This window comes from Idiotropiscis lumnitzeri, chromosome 17 (genome assembly GCF_059441095.1).
Source record: "Idiotropiscis lumnitzeri isolate Australia: NSW breed Sydney's pygmy pipehorse chromosome 17, RoL_Ilum_1.0, whole genome shotgun sequence".
NCBI lineage: Eukaryota > Metazoa > Chordata > Actinopteri > Syngnathiformes > Syngnathidae > Idiotropiscis > Idiotropiscis lumnitzeri.
The window spans coordinates 3,955,610-3,975,696 of record NC_142407.1 but is presented as its reverse complement, the minus strand read 5'-3'; the positions used below and the strand labels follow the sequence as shown (position 1 = coordinate 3,975,696).

The window sequence follows — 20,087 nt, the reverse complement described above, 5'->3', positions numbered from 1 at the left end:
TAATCCACTGTATAGAATGCAGATGTTTCAGCACTTAAAAAGCCAGTTTTGTTACTTTAAATATTGCGTTGCAGAGATGATGCAGCGTTCACATGACTGATGACATAACGTTGCACAATGCAGTCACTGGTTTGCTAACCACTCTACCTTTGTCCGTGTACAGTGAATATTAAGTCCATGCAAGCTGTTCAAATGCCCGTTTTTTGTGACGTAACAAAATGTACTCAAAACTCAAAACAGTGTTTTTCCAGTCATGTGACCGATAACCTTTACAACCAATCGGAGAAAAAAAACAAACAACTTTTTTGCAGCACCTTCCTGTGTTGTTGTTGTTGTTGTTGATTTGGATGCGTGCTTCCATTCATTACCATGCTGGAAAGCCTGAAGGCTTTGTTCTAATACTAACTTTTGGAACATTTGAAAATTCATTCACCCCTGATTAAGGCCCAAGTTGCAGCTGAAGAAAACGGCCATCTTGTATTAGGCTGCCACCACTATGCCTCAATGTAGCTATGATGGTCTTTTTGTGCTCAGATGTGTTGTTTGTGCCGAACATATCTTTGGATTTGTGGTTAAAACAAAAAAAGATCAACGTTTTACCAAACCATAACACGTTTTCTCTCATGCGTTTGGGAGATGTTATGTGGTTTTGCAAAAAGTAGCCAGGCTTGGATTTTTGTGTAAGGAAAGCTTTCCATATTGCCAACACTATCCCAAGACAAGAAGAAGAATTCACATGAACTAATCAGCCAGTGTGGCACGATGGCCTCACAGTACATAGGTGCAAGGTTCGGTTCTGGCATTCCTGTGTGCAGTTTGCATGCCCTCCCCGTGCTTCCTTGGGTTTTCTCTGGGTATTCCGGTTTCCTCCCACATTCCAAAAGCACGCATGGTAGGTTAACTAAACACTCTAAATTGGCCCAAGGTGTGGTTGTGAATGTGAATGCTTGTTCGTCTCTGTGTGCCCTGCGATTGGCTGGCAACCAGTTCAGGGTGTTCCTCGCCTTCTGCCCGAAGATAGCTGGGATAGGCTACATCACACGCGCGGCCCTTTTGAGGAGAAGTGGCTAAGATGATGGATGGACGGATGGATGAACAACCATAAGTTCCTACAGCTCCTTGAATTTTGCTGTTAGTTTCGTCAGAAATTCTGCTCACTCTTTTGCCCTATTATTGCCACTAGATAACTACCGTCTTTTTTACTTCGATACACTGAAAGGCATTAAACCTTGGAAATTAGTTTGTACCCTACCCCTGATTGTGCCACACAAATGGTAGAGAAAATCTGACATTTTGAATAGGGTGTGTGAAGACTTTTATATCCTGTGTCAACTGTACAATGTGAGGAAGTGTTGCCATACGGCTTTTCTTCTCCCGTGAGAAGTTTCCGTTTTTGCACCAACACAGCAGATGCACCATTTTGTACAAAGATATCAGTTGAGTTTGTTTTTGGATTATTTTTGTTTTTGTTGGGGAAGTCCATATGCTGCTTCGTGGCTGTTCATCCCAAAGTAACAGGAAGAGCCATGCAGGGCACGCCATGTTCCAGCACTGCAGCGCAGGCTGCAGTAAGCGGGGATGCTGCTGTATTAGAGCAGCTTTAGTATTGGGCTGGGCTGATGGCCAGCTAGCAACACTCCTGCAAACAGCTAATGCAGCGTTCAGCCGGTGCAGCGCTTCTCCCCTTCAAGATGTGATTTATTTTATAAAATTGACATCAAATTGAATTTCTGTCTTTCCCCACTCATTTAATTCACAAGGTCAGAGATGTGTTCTTGTGTTCTTGTGTCAGGTGTTGTGTACTCGCCATAAGCCAAGACAGGATGTTGTCTTAAGAGAACCACCTGGACAACTGTTGGTTATAAAGCGCTCTGTTTGTAAAGAGTTGACATCAGCTATTGTGCATCGCCAACCCTCATTCATCCCCTTTTGAACTCTCAATTGTTAGAAAGGACGTCCAATCAATATAAGAGGTTGTTGAGCAATTAGTAAAGACCAAATTAGACAGTCTAAGCAGTTTTGTTAGATCAGGGGTCAGAGAAGCTTTTATGCCAGTCAGGAGCCATTTCAGTTTTTAAAGTCCTCAAAAGGCCATGCTACATTTATGCAATACACTTAAAAAATGATACACAATACTTTTAAATATCAATTGCAGCTCTGCTGCTTTGTTTTTACAATAACATGGTGAGCCAATGCTCTTTCAGGTTATAGACTAAATCCATATAAGGAGAGCCTTTTCCATTATCTTGATGGAAATGAAACGTGTGTATATTCTCGAAAGAATCTTTTCCCCCTCCTTACTCTTGGCAGAATGAAAAAAAGGAACAACCATTCCTTTAGTCTGTCTTCAAAATAGTTCTTTTAGTGTAAAAATTAAAAAAAAAAAGGCTTAAAATGTTGTTCTTTAAGAACTACAAAAACCTAGCAAAACTGTACAAGGCTATGTTTTAAATAACATTTTAAACATTCATTAACAGTCATACCAGTGTAAACGTAAAGTAGCCTCGGTGACGTTAATAAAGTGAAAAATTAAATCAGTCTTTATAGAGTCTTAACATAACAAATATCGCGTCTCAGCTAGCCAGTGGGCTATCAAGAAAACTCACATCTCTGCTGGCTAATATTAGCAGGTGACTCCCGTGCCTGTAGCCATCACAACATTTTGATGACAGTTTTACAAAGCTCTTTATCTTACCAATAAAATAGAGCTTTAACCAATCTTAGGAATATGATAGGCGTATACGTAGGCTGAATGTATCAGCAAGCAAGCCCGTAGCGCTTGCAGCTAATATTATCGTGCGAATCCTGTGGCTGGAGCATGACACTTACATAAACATCACACCAAAAACAACTTACAGTTTAATGTAAAATGTGGCGAACATACATCTATGTCACCGCTCGGCAGTCGTTCCTAACGTTTGTAACTCACATTAGCAGCTGGCTCTTTTACTGAAGCATGACTGAACTTTGGCATTATTAGTTGTTGAAAACTATTCGTGGGTCAAAAGACACACATTACATTTCTTTGACAAGATTGATTAAAAAATCAAAGCTAAATGCATCAGAAGTCCAAGTAAACTGGCGTGTATACTATAGCCACTTCGCAACGCATAAAACTCCTTTCCTGTAGCCATTCTAATTTATTTCCTTGTACCCACTGATGCACAGGTACTTTCATTTTTTGAAATAGATAATCATGAATGACTTCATCTTAAGTCTGACACTTACTGTCCCTGTTAAGCAGCTAGCCAGTTGGCGGCTAGCTTGCAAACAGTGACTAGTGCTAGCAACTAACAGTCCTTCACGCTCCAGTGCCTGGAGCATGATGACATTAATGTTTTTGTGTGAGTATTGAGGCATATTATTTTTGGAAAATGCCTCATGCAGCTCATTTGTTTATAACCAGTTGTCAGCTGGCACTACTGGCAAACATTAGCAGTCAACTCCCTTGCCTGGAGCAAATGGCAGTTTGACCTCCCAGGTTTTAGAGTTCTTTTTCACTAAGTCCAAATAGTCTGACTTTTTTTGACTTGTGATACATCTGTTATCTCTTGAAAGATTTAGATTTTATATTTTATCTGGCACATGATGTAATTTTTCAATTAGACTGACATCTCACTGCCCAACTTCCTTATTGAAAGTCCATCCAGGAGAAGTGGCTAGTGGGTTAAAAAACTCATTCATTAGAGACAGCTTTTCATCCTTTGACCATGACATGTGCATGCAAATTCTCGTGCACGTCTCTACACGCACTAATTCTGACTGAGCCATTAAGCTGCAGAAGCCCGAGGTTTCAGTCATTACCCCTGCTCTTTGTCACGTTGGTGCTAAATGAGAGAAATGTTTTTAAACTAATGAGGGGCCTGAGCTGGCTTGCACACAGCACACACTGTTGCGATCATGCGGCTTTGTTGCGCCCTTCGCACACCCTTGACAGATACTCCAAAATCTACGGTTGCACGGGCCCTAATTAGTCAGCGGCGTCTGTCTTCTTCATGTGTCCGAACTTTGCAAGAGAAGACAATGCAGTGCCTATTTGGAAGGAAGGGTCTTTGTCTATGTCAAAGGTCAATCACAGTGCATTCCATGACATTGGTCAACATTTAATTGATTTGCATTTTCTATGGTGCTTATCCTCATTAGGGTCAGGGGAGTCAGCTGGAGCATGTACCAAATGACTTAAGGCGAGAGGTGGGGCACACGCTGGACTGATTGTGAGCCAATATCAGAGCACATTTCGGCCAACCCTTTACACTCACTTTATACTTTACGTTTTCTACAATGGATCTAACACACTTTCTACAATGGATCTTACATACGTACATGGTTTTAGGATGCGCAAGTGAGCTGGAGTACCTGGAGACAAGCCACACAAGCGCGGAGAGAATATGCAAGCTCCAAACACGCAGGCCGTAGCAATTGTTGGAACCCTGAACCTCGGAACAATGAGGCAGACAGCGCCTTTACACTCACCTTTAATGACTAATGAGGACGGGTAAAAAATGTCATTATTATTAAAAAAAAAAAAAAATTCAAACAATCTGTCATATGACAAATGATGGGCGGGAGCTAGTGGTTAGCTTGAGATTCTAAAAAAGCGTTCTATACCTTCACTCCTTGACCAACCGGCAAAAATGTCCAAATCAAGTCAAATTTGTCAATAGCAATTCAATATCTAAAAAAAAAAGTAGAACCTACCAGAATAAATGCATTAGCAGGACTAAACATGGTTTAACAGTGTCAACATTTGAGCTTCGTCATTCACATGACTACTGATGATCTTCTACTATCATAATATCAAACGCATACTTGGAGGTAGCACTGTATTTTGTTCAGATGGTTGTGTACAATGAAGTCATTTGAGCATAATCCCTCAGTAATCCTCAAGCAATGGAAGGGTTGTGTTTGTCTTATTCTTACTGCACCTCCAGTGCACACATGCACAACAGTCCCAATATTCGGCTAACAATCGCTAATAGGTACTTTCTGACAGTTTGATTATTTAATGTCGCAGCAGGACTTTGAAATAGTTTGGCTAGCCGCAGCCACATTCACAAGCATCAAAAGCTCACCCCACTTCCCCTTCCTGCCCTCCTGGTAAGGCAGGCAGAGAGAAAAGACCTTTCCTTTGCCTTGTACCCTTTCCATCTCTCCATCATCCCCTTCTTTCATCTGGCTCTGGCTTCTCCGCTTCGGCCTTCCTCTCTCTCGCTGTTGTCGAGGACATGATTAGTAACACAATAATAAGAGGTGAAACGGACAACTTCCCGGCAGCTTACATGGCGACAAAGAGATCAAAATAATCTCAAACCTGGGAAAATCCATCACAATTATACAGTATTCATGCCCTTCTCAGATGGCAGCAGGTGACACGAGAGAGTAACGTACAAAATGAAATGAATTACATTAACATTGGAAAGGAATTTATAAACTGTTGATTAAACAGTACAGGGGTCATCAGTTTACTGCAGTTCTGTTTCTAAAGTCAGAAGGCACCATAATCCATCACTAATTTATAATAACGCAAAATTGAAGTCACAAATGCAGCAAATTAAAAAAATATAATTCACTTATTGTTCAGGTATGAAATAACTTGGGTTAATGACTGTATTTGTATTCTTACAAATTTCAAATTAAGCCCCATCTAATGCATAATAGTGTGTGCGCACTTGTTTCTGATTTTCTTGTCTTATCACTGTGCAATTTACTTAAAGGGGCAGTAGCAGTGGTGGGCGGTCAATGCCTTCAAAGCCTTCTCTGTTGGCCTAACATAGTCAAGAAATCATAATTATTTTCTTCATTCTTTGATGCCATATTATATCCTGGTGTTAAATTTTTAGGTTTGAATTTGTATCCAATCAGAATTCAGATAGCTCGTGTTGCTAGGCAGATTTCATAATACCAGCAGCACGCACTATTCGTCCGAGGCCTTCAGACACAATCGTGCGGGCGTCAGTTCTGCGTGATCAAGGGAGCTTTTACAGTTACTAGACAGTTACTATAGCCAATCAGATCACAAGGCCTTTTCGCTGTCCTTACGCTGAAGGTGATGAACGTGTCTTGTGATTGGATATTCACTTGTGTGGGGGCAGCGCTATTCGGAATCAACACCACAGAAAGTCGTAACTGGTGACCGTTTGAAAATATTTATTCTTGCTTTTTTAAACCACAATGGCCAAAGGAAGGGAAAATACACTTGCGCCCCGCAATTTTCATCGCATTTTCAAGACGGGCCTTTCAAGAGAAGCTAGGTCGTCCAACACTCACTCAGTACTGTGTAAGTGTGTTTTCTGTTTATTATTTCTCCAGCCGTGTTGACATAAATGATCGTAATATGAGGGGAATTTATTCAAGTCGGACTTTGCTGAAGGACTACGTGTGAAATGCACGGCCCGCCACTAGGCAGTAGTGACCCACATCTGGTAAAAAAGTAGTAGACATAGTTTGGCCTATGCTATTGTTTGTTTTGTGAGATTGCGCATTGCGCGTGTTTAAAAAATGTGACATTTTGAATAATGCTGTGAAATGTCGCTAGACACCACCAACCTTTTTTTCTTCCCTTTTTTTAAATAAGCTGGCATGTCGAGTCATCCAACCAATCTCTCTCTTGATGATAAGAGAAGTTATTGTATTTAAAGGAATATGAAAATTTAAAGTACTTTAGAAAAAAAAAAGTAATGCGCTGTGGTCTGTTTTTGTGAACCCCCCCCCCTCCAACATGTGACCTCTCATGAGTCAGTGGTCTATCATTGAACTGTGGGCTTTTCTTCCTGCGGTGACTCTGCTCAGTTGTCACATTGTGCCGTGTCAAATGTGGCGCCACCAATGTGTAGCCAGGGTGTGACCTCCATGAATTGAAAACATACGAACAATGAGGTTGCATTGCAGGTTACTTGCAGGTTGGTCAATTTCATAAAATGTCATCTTTTGTAATATACTGGTCTGACTGTAGTCATGCTTTACTTTGACTGGAGTGAAATCTGTAAGGTCAAACACACAAAAGATTTCAAAACCCCTTGGGAATTAGTTTTTTTTTTCCTTGAAGTGACATTCTTGCAAGTATAAACATAAACTAAACACTATTTGTTGATAGTCAAGATAGGCAATTGGCATATGATTTCTTTATTTCTATTATTCTGCTTTATTTGCCCCAACACCTTGCTTCTTCTAAGGCACCATGTTGGCAGAAGAGTAGCGGGGCTTGCTTGACAGTGAGCATCAGCATGTCGCTTGTGGCGTTAACAGCTGATAATGCATTGCCCGCTGCTCAACATAAGATACATTAAATTCCTAACTAACGGTCGTCATTTGCAATGTTTTTTTTTTTTTTTTAAGAGAATATGTGTATCACTGAGTAGAAACATTGTAAATGACTTGGATGAAAGTAGGAATTGGTATTTTTACAGGGTTCAAAAGCGCAAGCATCTTCAAATTTTTGGTGAATTTTGTTTCAGAACCAAATCATGTGTAAACCATTTTCTTAAGATATTATTGTAAAATCAGTTAGAAATTATATGAAAGTGTTTTGGGATCAGTTTTGTATATAGTGTTAGAGACCAATATTGACATTTTTGTGGGGTGACTTTCCAATTGGCAAATATTTGCTGGAGGTCTTGGTTTCAACCTCTTGCGAATAGCGAGGGTTGTCTGTCTTTGAAATGACTTCGAATTAGTACTTCTGGCAACTGTTTTTTATTTTCTATCGCTGCATTCTAAAATAACCCCATTCCTAAAACAGTCAAACGATCACAACGCAATTTCTAGTCACCTCACTGAAAAAAATCACATTTGCAATGAGCAGAAAGGAAACTTTTTGTAAAATATGGAACTGCTGCTTTTACTTGCACACCTCATGTAGGAGTCACTATCTGAGACAGTGTAATCCTGCGGTATGTGTATTTTGTAGCAAATGTACCCATCAAATTAATGTTAGACAGTTTAAATTTGTCAATGGTGAGGTGCATGAATTAAATTTTTTGGGGAATGAGACAAAAAGTTCACCGCCGTGTTTACCACTCTGATGAAGACAGAGGACATATTTTTATTATGCCAAACATGGAAAAAAATACTTGCTGTATTGCTGTTCATGAAAACTGATTGGAGCATTTTATTTAGTTTGTTGTCTGCAGCTCAATAAAAAATGTTGGCAAAGTCTTGGAAAGCCTTGCTTGGATTTTCTCCCAGCATGTTTTGAATGTGTGCACATATTTTGTGTGCGCGTGCATATCCAAAGAACAATTCTCACTTTGATTGGTATGCGGCTGTTTTATGTTACAAAGCTGTCACCTAACAACTGTCTCTGCTCTTTTTACTGCCAACCTTAAACAATAGTTTACAACACCATGGGATGCTTTAAGTAACACATTGCACACACAAAAGTATTGGGCTTGTCGGTTGCTGTCATACTGCACACGAAGTTAATGACACCTTCATACTTCGTTAGTAGATTTTATTTAAGATGTTTCTTCTCTTGTTTAGGAGCGCACCAGGTCGTTTGACAGTTTCAACATGAACACTCTGGAGAGCTCCCTGATCGACATCATGCGGGCTGAGCAGGATAACCTGAAAGGTAAACACAGCAGGCCTCAGTCATGCAAACACTGGCCTGACTATACTACAGTATTGCACTCATTGTATGTCACATTCGCAATCATCATGATTAGCCCCAGACACCAGTTTTACCAGTCGAGAGGACGTTGAGGGAACATGTCTAACTTAATAGGACACACCAAAAATTCTCAAGTATGCCGGAAATTTAGCAGGTCAGCCATTTTGGTTTGAAGCAACCATTTTGGGCAAATTCAAGGGCTCGTACATTGACAAAGTCAAGAGTAGGCGAGAATCTGCCCAAAACAGCTCTTATTGATATTTAAATCAAGATGGTTTTTTTTGTTTGTGCCTCTTAATGTGGGGGTAGTAGCATTGTATCAAACCTTGATTATTTCATGGATTTCATCCAAGAAAAAGGGGAGCGATGGTACATCGCTGATTGCACTTAACGGCTTCTCAACATACTCAGACAGGTCTGATGGACTGAATTACTTCTGAAAACAATGGTCAACATCTTTTGTCAGTACACGGACATTGGAATCATAATTATGTTTGTGCATTTTCTAATATGTCCATTTGAAATACTGTCATGTTTTTGAAAAACGAGATTGGAATTAAACCTATTTTTTTAATTAAATTAATTGATAAAATAATCAACCGATTAATCTATTAAAATAATCATTGGTTAGTGCCCTTGTTACCTCTTTGCTGTCACGCGTACCTTTCTGCGGTAGTTTCACAAAAAGCCTAAAAACATGAATCTGAAGTCTCAAAAAAATGTGCTTGTTCTCCATGACGTCACATATAATTATTGTTTGAACTGCATGTTTTGTTTGTTTTAGAGGCATATCTTCCCACATCATCATTTGGTTTTGCTCCAAACTGTAGCACCTTTTGGGCTATTCAACTTCATCAGTGTTTCCATTGTGCACTATTTACAATTTACGCTTCAGTGTTGCTTACACACAACACCATCTTTCTTTGGGTCAAAACGCTGAGCAGCCCATAGAAAATAAACAAAGATTAAATTTTAACTGACTTTAGTTATTGATTACTAGAGAGCAGCCAATGACAGTTATTGACTGCATGGTGTTATGCAACGCAGCAGAAATAGGTTACTGGACGTAGCCCTGCATGTAGCACGCCTTGTTTCATGTTAGAAATATCTTTAATTGCATATAACAACTGTATTTTTTAGGGAGATATATGTTCTAACAAGTTGAGGTATTGATTCTTAGTTCTCAAGGCATTAGTGCAGTAGAAAGGATTTGTGTGGAGCATCAGGGTTTTAATTAATGCTGGATAGGCCACAAAGCTTAATCCTTAAAAATACTGCACAATCAAGTTTTTCCCGCTAGGTCATCACTTCTGAATAGAATAACGTTTCTTCTCGAGCAAATTCGTAGGCACGAATTTCAATCAGCACCCTATTTTATCCGTTCAATCGTAACGTGATGATGTTCTCCAAACAAAAGTCTGGTGTCTTTTGCAGTCGTAGTTTCCCAAGAACAATGCTGAAATGAGCTCCACAAGACATTACACCTTTTATTTATTTCGGCCTCATACCCACGGGGCTCAGCTAGCTCCAGCTGTGCTCTAATGTTTCGCTGTCAAAGCTTTAGTAAATCTTACTTTAATAATGTGAGGACACTTTTGTCCACTTCGGCGCAAATGGATCTGCAGATAGGCTCTATGCCTTAAAACTTGTTTAGTATGTAATATTCAAACAAAATTTGGACATCTAACCGCTATAATGCCTGAGGTCGCTATAATCAAGTGAGCCATCAGTGCAGCTCACTAGTTTAGCTTGTGCCGACATTTTCTTTTCATTTGTCATTGAGAGGTAGGGCTACTATGTTTATGATGTACCGACATATGTACAGCGTGTAATTAACTTGTCAAACACAACAGCGTAAAAAATGTTTTTTTTTGTTTTTTTTTTAAAATGTTTTTACATTTACTATTTTTATTTTATTTTTTGAACTTGCGTGTTGCAGCTCCCTGGTTATGCAGTGGGTCTGCCCTTTTGCCTGAGAAGTTTTTCCGTGCAACATGGTAGTTTGATTTACTTCCTCTGTGGTTATTTGTATTGTGAGGGCTATTGGAAATGCAGTCGTACAGAACAAGGTTTGAGAAAATATGGAGAAAAAAAAGAGAGAACACAGGAGAAACAAAAGAGCAAAATAATATGATATTTGAGAACTGTAATTAACGTTGTAATATTATTCAATCGAGACAAATATGTATTGTAATTATAACTTAACCTCTGCATTAATGTTGATTAAGCTACGTTGCTGCCATAGGAACAGCTATCCGTCATAAACCCATGATGTCCGTGTAGTGTTCAAAGTTTGCTTAAAGGTGAAGTCGAGCCGCAAATTGTCTTTACAATATGTTCCAAGTGCCTTTGCTAGTTGAAACATGACATTCTGATTAATAGTGCGTTTACGGAATATGAGGTAAGGAGTAAAATCCACCCATTTTAGCCATCTCAGGGGGCGACCATTTTGACAATGTCAACACAGTTGCTCAGATAACGACCAATCAAGGCTCAGCTTCAGAAAATAGGTGAGCTGTAATTGATCATTAATCAGCCATGTTGCAACAAGTGAATGTGCATAGAACCCTATTGCAACAAATTTTTGGGGGGTTGACTTCTCCTTTTAAATAAAGCCTTGCTTGTGTAATTAATGGCATGTTCATGATTGCGATTAGTATTAATTATGAACCAAATTAACCCAAATTTGATTTCCTCAAAGGAAAATGTGAAGTTGGTCAATGAAAGCCTTGCCTCTACTCATCTGAAATAAAAAAATATATATTTCAAACAATGGTTCTCCATGAGAAATTTTAGGTGGACCAATTCAGAGGTCAGCCAGCTTCAAGGTACCACTCTACAAACCGAGAAGTAAAACTTTCTTTGACATCTGCTTGGTAAGGAATAGAGCAGATGCACATTTACGCTACTGTCATATTACAGCCGTAGTTTTCTTCAGGCATCCTCATCACATTTTCTCTACGACAGTGCCTCTTTCACTGCTGCTTTCACATGATGCATCACGCCAAATCCAGCCTCACCGCCTCATGTTGTGCAAACTGTTGCTCAGTTTATTTTGCCTTCTCGTTTACATCCAGGACTTGGTGATGTTTGTTTGTACAAAGTTTAGCAATTACAAAGTCAGAACAGAACATTATCTCAAAAATAGTGACTCTGTCTTGCTGTGTTATGCTCTTAATCCCTTGCTTCTGAGACCCAGGTGAGCAATTGAAATGTAAATCCAAATAACTGTACACGTATTCATTCACATTTCATAATTGTGAGCAAAATTTGAGAAATAAAAGCAGACAGCACAGGGGAAACAAAATGTCGACTGTGGACGTGGCTTTGAATGGCTTCCAGCATTGTCTTGACTGACAGAAAGGATGCCTCTGTTCTGCCGTCCCACCATGCATCCACGCAGATGTACACCAACAAGTTTGTGTGTGCTTGTGCATACATGTATTTCAACAGTGAACATGTAAAGCGGTGGCATTCTCTGAGAGTTCACGCGACGGGCGCACCCCGCCCTGTAGACACGAGTGCTATGCTTGAGCGCATACTTCTCATGAAAGATTAACATCCAATTGCATGTTACTGTATGGGCCCACAGTTTTGTTATACAATGTGTCCTTTTTTATTATTATATTTTTTTTAACAGCAGCAGCAGCATAGCCTAGTGTAGTTTAGCGTCATGAAGTTTAGCCGAAAAAAAAAATCTCAGTTTTGGCAGCTACCCTTTGATAAACCAAGGGCGGTCCGTCCTGATTTTGGAAATCTAGGTCTCGTTTTATGCGCAGCATCTCTTGCATACAGCCGGGCGCCATAACCACACTGTCGGGGAGGGGCCTCCGGACTTGCATGTGACAGGGGCGTTGGAATGCACCAATCACAGGGCGCTCGCTGTCCGTACAACAATGGTTGTACTATTTCAGCTTTTTCATCTCATTATCCCCCACCATTGCAGAAAGCAGGGCTTGCATAACTTTGAAGCTTGTTTGGCATCACAACATGCGCATTTGAGTTGTGTTGTTTATGGGCCTGGCATGTGGGACATGTCTGACAGGAGGCTCTCAGTGCGAGAGGTTTGGACAGCGAAATGGATGTCAATGAGAAGGGGAGAGAGATGGGTTGGTGTCTCACAGATGTAGGCTCTAATGAGATTGATGTGGAAGCAAGTGTCGGTGTGTTCGCAGCCGCCGCAGCCAAAGCGTTACTGCTCCTAATGAACTCTAAGAAAACAGCCATATCCAAGTCGACAACTTCAGAACAAATTGGGCTCTTGTACTGGAATGATGTCCTCCACTTTTGGCTGCAGTACAGTGGAACCTCCAAATTGGAACCAAATTTGTTTAGTAACACTGGGTGTCTTTCGTGTCTCTTGAGTTTTAAAATAATTTTTCCAGTCAGAAATTATGTAAAGTGAATAGTTCCAAGATCAAATTGTTTCCTTCATGAAACATTTTAATAACTTTACATGAACTGGGCGGCACGGTGGCCCGACTGGTTAGCACGATGGCCTCACAGTGAGAGACACTGTCGGGCGTGGGTTCAATCCCGGCTCCGGCCATCCTATGTTGAGTCTGCATGTTCTCCCCGTGCCTGCGTGGGTTTCCTCCGGGTACTCCGGTTTCCTCCCACATTCCAATAACATGCATGGCAGGTCGATTGGACACTCTTCAAATGGAATCTATCAACAAATGTCGTGCGATGGCAAAAAGCTTGAGTTGAGGGTTTACACACCATTTCTGCCACCTATAGGACAGGAGTGGCATACTACTTGGCATGCCAAGAATTTTGAAGCAAAAGATTTTTCATTATCATTGTTTTTTTGTTTAATTTTGTTTTGACTTTTTTTTTAATTCATTTCAATTCATTTTTAGATGATTATTTTTCATAAATGCTTTGTTTTAATTTAGTTTTATTTTTTTACATGGAGTGTTTATCATGCGCAATATTAAAAAAAAATACTAAATATTGTGAAATAAACTATTTGACCTTCCATATTATGTACTGACACAGCAGCATTCAAATTGACAGAGACGAAAAACTAAGGATGTTTTTTCTGCAATTATAGTAGGTTTTATTTTTATAAACCAAAAAAGTAATTTCAGTTTTTGTTCTATTTTAAACATTGTATTTTATTTAGTCAGTGAAAATGTTATTTTAATTTTAGTTGTAGTTATTTTGTTCGTTTTCATTAACTATAATAACTGTATCAGACAAACATCTCTTTTGGCCTTTGTAAATTTCTTTGTCTTACTTAGCATCATTTGAAGTAGCTCGAAGTGCCAATCTGAATAAACGGTCTTCCGACACTGGCTCAACATTTAAAATAAATATTCCATGTGTTAAATATGACCATTGTGTGTCTCCCTGTGCAGGTCGTCTGGGGTTCCCCCATCCTGGCGGGGACAACCCGCTGCCCCTCAATGGTACGTATGTCGACTAACTCAGGTTTTGGTTTGCATGGGCCTCTCGATTGTTGAAATGAGACGTTCATATATTCATGAGTGATTCAAATGTCATCCATAGAGGTTATCACATTATGGCAAAGCCCACCATGCAGTTGTGAAAACAACACAGCAAATAAACTGAGCGAGAGCACTCGACCCTCAAAGGCGCATTGTGATAGTTGTATGCTAGTTTTTCGTAAATTGAATATGACCCATGAAACTATATAAAAACTGCCTGCCATGGCCCTTGATGGGACTTTAACTATGTTGAAAACCTACAAAGTCACACTTTGCTCATTTTCTGTGGTTGTAAAATTAAATCAAGTCATTATATATGTCATGCAGGAATTCAATATATAGCTACCTCCACAGTATTTTTCAAACTTCACGTGTTTTCACACTGTGGTCTCAGAGCCAGGATGTAAACCGGCGATACCAGTAGTTTGTGCACGATCCTCTGATCACATGGCTGGATCACATGGTCAGGAGCTGTCATGGAGCCCTGAGACAGATGGTGCCAGTGGATAGGCAGGCCTCGCAAGGCTGCGCACAAACCTCCCCTCGCTCTTATTTCCCCCCCATCCCCCCCTTTGCTTCTGCATCTTTCCAATCTATTTTTCCTCTCTTGCACACGCTCATCTTTTTATAGAACTCTGATTCGTTTCAATCTGCTTCCTTCTTTTGCTTGCTCTGTCTGTGTTTCTCTCCCTTACCTCCCCCCCTCCCCCCTCTTTGACCTTCCCCCAGAGTTAATGTCCATCTGGGTTGGAAAGTTCACTGTGGGAGCTGGGAGATTAGTGCTCGTGTGTATTCCGGCCTCTTCATCCTCTCTCCGTCGCTACTCGTTTTATTTGGCTCGGTGCTGCAATCTCTGCAGCGTGTACTGCATCTCATACGTTTGGAGCAGGTTTAGAGGATGCTATTGTGCTTTCAAAACGTGTTTGATAAGCGCAGTTTTGTCCCTCAAGCTCTGTAGGCGCAAGGGTCGCGTATCAAGCATCAGCCTGATAAATGTAACAGTCGAACCTACTCTACCAGTCAAAGGTTTGCGTATAGTTTCTCATTCAACGCCATACTTAAGTGTGTATAAACTTTTTCCTGGTAGTGTCCACTAATTTCAACCAAAACCTTTCATCATCTATTGCCAATGGTTAATCTCTTGATTCATTTAGGGATGTTACTATGTTACTTGGAGTGGCTAACATTTTATATACCGGACACAGTAATTGACTCAAAATTAGTTCCTATGCAAACGTTTATTTTGAAATTAAACCAACCTACCACTTAGCCAGCTAGCGTCATAGAATTGATGCCACCCCCATTGGAGGTTCCACTGGGTGATAGTAGAAAGGTTCTTTGTCGTGATGAATGAATTATGGACGGAATGTTCATCAGCATTAATACATTATTGATTAGTACTGTTTCCATCATCTGCAAGTGGATCCATCTAGTGTTTATATCGGTTACTAATGATATACTGGTTCATTTGCCCGACTTTTTTGTGCAGTCAGTGTGGTTTCACTTCCCCTGAGTGACGGTATGAGTGTGAATAAGTGTCTGTCTCTATTTGTGCCCTGTGATTGGCAACTTGTGTTGGTTGTAGCTCAAAGTCAGCTGGGATAAGCTCCAGCAACTTGCAACCCTGAACGGGATAAGCGGTGTAGAAATGGATCATTAGTGTTTGCATCGTTGTATCACAGTATAGACTGGTGGAAAGTGAATGAAGTGAGGTTCACTGGGTGGGATCAGGGTGGTGTGAGTATACAAGTCACTGTTACCATAAGTAGTATTCTCTCCTATTTGCGATTTAGCATCTTTTTGGAATGTGGGACTAAATAAAACACACACAAGCACAGGGAGAATAATTACTATTCTCTGAGATTAAAATGTAGGACCTCTCGACTGTTAAGTAAGACATGCTCACCACTTTTTCACTGTGGTACTCGCCGTCATATGAATTCATGCTCATATTTCAACAAAATTAAGTTTAATCAAAGCAATTAGTGTGTATACATATTTAGTAATAGTGGCAAAATTATTTCAAATGTCCTTTATTTGTATGCGTCAAGCACAAGCAACAATCGTGCTGCTTTTAGTTATTAGCTAATGAAATAATAATGGTGGGTAACGTCCTTTCCACTGTCACACAACCACCTGGCATGCTTACTATGTACTGTGCATCCTCTATAATCACCCTCTTCTTTGACTTCACATGCAGCCAGGAGTTATAGCAGGAGACGAGGTAACAACATAATCACGGCTGTATCTGCATAGAGTCCACGCTGTCCATGTCACTATTGCTTTGTGACGTGAAGCCATTTTGTTCTGCTTTTTATTGGCTTTTGGGTCAACGTTCATCAGTTTCCAGTGATCCGCTATCTGCATGATTGTCCAAGTGTCAAACGTTTGTAGTTACAAGCTCATGTTTGCAATCTTATGTTGGACTGCTTAACACGTTTATATGCACGCATGTTATGCAAGAATATTGTCACTTATTAGCATTTAGCAGAATTTTAATGAGGCACCGAAACACTGAAGCGCATGGTTGGACACGCACACGCACCACAGTGCAATGCGTACTGTAATCTGTTGCTGAGCTAACTCTCTGGCATAAATCTTTATAAAGCAGCTCAGGGCAGGTTGTATTGGAGCAGGCATAGGCAAGGGAGGGCTTAACCCCTACAATACACCACACGCGCACACACGCAATCCACTGTCAAGCTATGTAGACTGTAAGGCAACTTGTGTGTTTCGTGTGCATGCTTGGTCAGTTGTCACCAGTATGGTATGGTTGAACAAGTATGCAGAAAAACGTGTTTTCATGTTTTTTTTTCCATCATGACGATGACGACGACCTGTCGAGGTCGCGCTGTCTTGCAGAATTTTCAGTTATAGATATCTTGAGTTGAAATAAGTTTGCTGTACACTTCAAAATATTTCAGTGATTACAGCAGAGAAAGTTTAAAGTTCAAAACGAAGGCTTTTATTTTTTTTATTTGTTATTTCTATTCTGTGGTTTAACTGAATAGTCAACGGTTGGCTTTATCATCCTGAAATGACGGTTTTAACTTGAAGTCGAGTCATCGCCAGTCACATTTTTGACCAAGATCCACAGGTGTTGTGATTGTGGAGCAAACCGCAGTGGTGCCTCAAGGATGTGGAAATATTTGAAAAAAAATTACAGCACGGTTATATGCAAAATGCGAGTTGATCCTCAAATACTGTATAAGCGACAATTGCGGGCTAATTGGATGTTCAGTGTTAGACAAAAAAAAAAAAAATCCAGAGAATCTGTTTCACTCAACCATCAACCTTCATACAGACATACACACGTTTGCAATCCTCTTGCAACAGGTGTCCAAATGTGATTGAATGAACACGTTTTTTTCTTTGGAGGGGCAACAATCAGAGCGTGAGTGACATTGCCTTTTGAGGCCCACGGACCAATCAAAAAATATCAATGACGACATGACAAAAAAAAAAAATCTATACATATTATGTGCCGACTATTTTTTTGGAGTGTTCACAAATGTATTTTCAATGTGTTTAAGTGGCTCTCCAATCCGTTTTATATTGATCATGCTCGACCGATTTCGTTAATGTTTAAAAAAGTGTGTTTAAATGTGAACCGTGTGGGAGAGGTTTTTTAAGGCTTCAGACTATTTTTTTTTCATATGCTCCATCTATTCTGTGGACTGGAATGAACGGGCTGTATTTTGAAGCCACTGGCAGATGGTGTTGTTCATATTAAAGACACAGTTCCAAAGGATGTAAGATTAAAAGCATTGTTGCTGACCTCTCTCCCCTCCTGTTTTCTTCCAGGCCATTCGTCCCTCTTTCCCATGGAGGATGGCTTCCCTGATGACGAGCGTGGCGATCAGGGTCTCGCAGGCCTGGGCTCTCCACACTGCTTTCCTCACCAGAATGGTGAGCGCGTAGAGCGCTACTCACGCAAGGTCTTTGTGGGAGGATTGCCCCCGGATATAGATGAAGGTACACTCGCATCTGACGTATTGCATTTCTGGGCCATATAAAATGTTTTTTTGAAGTATTAAAAAGCATGATATTTACGGGAAGTAGTGAAAAATGTTTCTGTTTTGGAGGAACAACCACATGGACTTGTGCGAAATGGATGCTTTTGTTTTTTTGGGTTAATAAGTGCATGGCAATTAAAAAATGTAGTTATTGCATTAAAATAAGTAAGTATTTAGATTTTCTTTTTCTAATAAAGCTATATTTAATCATAACTACCATATGCAGTATTTTAAACGACACTTGCCAGCATATCCACCATCCAAAAACAAGCATAAAAGCCAGGTCACTTTTGTTCTAGATGAGATAACTGCAAGTTTCCGGCGTTTTGGACACCTCTTTGTCGACTGGCCTCATAAAGCCGAGAGCAAGTCTTACTTCCCTCCAAAAGGTATGTTGAAATTAACAGCATTGCTTGGGTACTCCACTGGGACTGGTGCGACTGAAAGCGGTTCTTATTTTGCACAGGCTACGCCTTCCTGCTCTTCCAGGACGAGAGCTCCGTGCAAGCTCTGATCGAGGCCTGCATCGAGGAGGACGGAAAGCTGTACTTGTGCGTCTCAAGTCCCACCATCAAAGACAAACCGGTCAGTGGGCACGTTCTACAAACACCCCCCCGGCTTTGCTCATCTTGTTTCAATGTGTCAGAGTTTGAGACTTGTTGACTTTGTGTGTGACAGGTCCAGATCCGCCCGTGGAACTTGAACGACAGTGATTTTGTGATGGATGGATCTCAGCCTTTGGACCCGAGGAAAACGATTTTTGTCGGAGGTGTCCCTCGCCCACTTCGTGCAGGTAGGCTTGTGTCTCTCATATCGAAACACTTAATTCACCCCGCCCCAACCATAGTAGCATTCCTGTGTTCCTACTTGTCAGGTTTCTGTCAAGTAAAACAGACGATGGTGCAATTACTTGTCGCTCATCTGAACAGTTATGCAAACGGACCGATCCGTAACTCTTATTAATGAATTTACAAATGAACTGTGGTGTGGTTCGGGAGCAACTTCCCTGAACATGTGATGACTTACTATAAATCACAGAATACCGTAGCTAGAAATCAAAAGTGGCGTAATAAGTAGGTTTATTTTTTCTTTCTCGAATTTAAAACAGTTCTGAGCTGTCCGAATAAACTTTCTCCAAGATAATTCCGTCAAAATACACAAAGGATAAAGATTTACACCATACTTCTATCAACATCATATTCTGGTTCAAATCAGTTGTTTATTTTTTTGGGGTTAGCTACCATGCCGACCGTGGGTGGCGCTAAGGCATGCAACAAAGCGAGCGGCTACTCTTTGTTGTCAAGTAACTTTGTGACTATATTTAGCTCCTTTTCCAACACCTGTTGCCTCTATTTAGAAAAACATTTTTTGTGACTTTTTAGACTTATTTATAGACTTATTAGAGACCTGTGGAGACTCAAACTGTCTTCAGAGAACAAGATATCAACTCGTCCGCGTCCAAGCTGCAAATACCGTAAATGACAATTGCTCAAAGCCACTCGTGGCTGACTTTAGTCATATCCACAATTTTCCATAAACGTTTGGTGTGATGTTAAAACCGGGTGTCTATTCACATTTAAAAACCGTTATTGTCCCAAATGACTACCTTAGGACAGGGATTGGCAACTTTAAATGCTGGAGCAGGGCCACAATTTTTTGTAAGTGCTATTGGGGGACTATATAGGACCACACACTTCCTTAACCAGATCTTGGTATTTTATATTTGGACAAAATATGTGCATATTTGAACAACATGTCCTCTTAATATATTCTATCTTCCATACTGCATTTTTCAATGCATGTATAAGAGATCCCCTATCATATTGGTAACCCAACGATAGAGTTTGAAGCAAACAAAATAACCTTTTGTAATTGCTGTGTAAAATAAATGTTAAAAAAATACTGTGACAGTTTTAGGCAGACAGATTTTCATCGGCTATAAGGTCAGCATTGATGGAATACTGGGACAGGGGTGTTGTGCCTCTTGTAATTTGAGTCGCACTCTGTTTT

At 40.3% G+C, this 20,087-nt stretch overlaps 1 protein-coding gene across 4 annotated transcripts in view; it reads left to right on the top strand.

Annotated features, from left to right (window-relative positions):
• cpeb4b (cytoplasmic polyadenylation element binding protein 4b) overlaps positions 1–20,087 on the top strand; it is a 35,436-nt gene that overhangs the window by 6,700 nt on the left and 8,649 nt on the right. For 3 of the 4 annotated variants that reach the window (XM_088279229.1, XM_088279228.1, XM_088279231.1), the window contains exons 3-9: positions 8,479–8,569; positions 13,972–14,022; positions 16,262–16,285; positions 17,866–18,036; positions 18,377–18,466; positions 18,544–18,662; positions 18,756–18,870. In XM_088279229.1, the coding sequence (XP_088135355.1) occupies positions 8,479–8,569; positions 13,972–14,022; positions 16,262–16,285; positions 17,866–18,036; positions 18,377–18,466; positions 18,544–18,662; positions 18,756–18,870 (661 nt within the window). The remainder of the gene's footprint in view (positions 1–8,478; positions 8,570–13,971; positions 14,023–16,261; positions 16,286–17,865; positions 18,037–18,376; positions 18,467–18,543; positions 18,663–18,755; positions 18,871–20,087) is intronic. The other variant, XM_088279230.1, reaches the window with a different exon arrangement.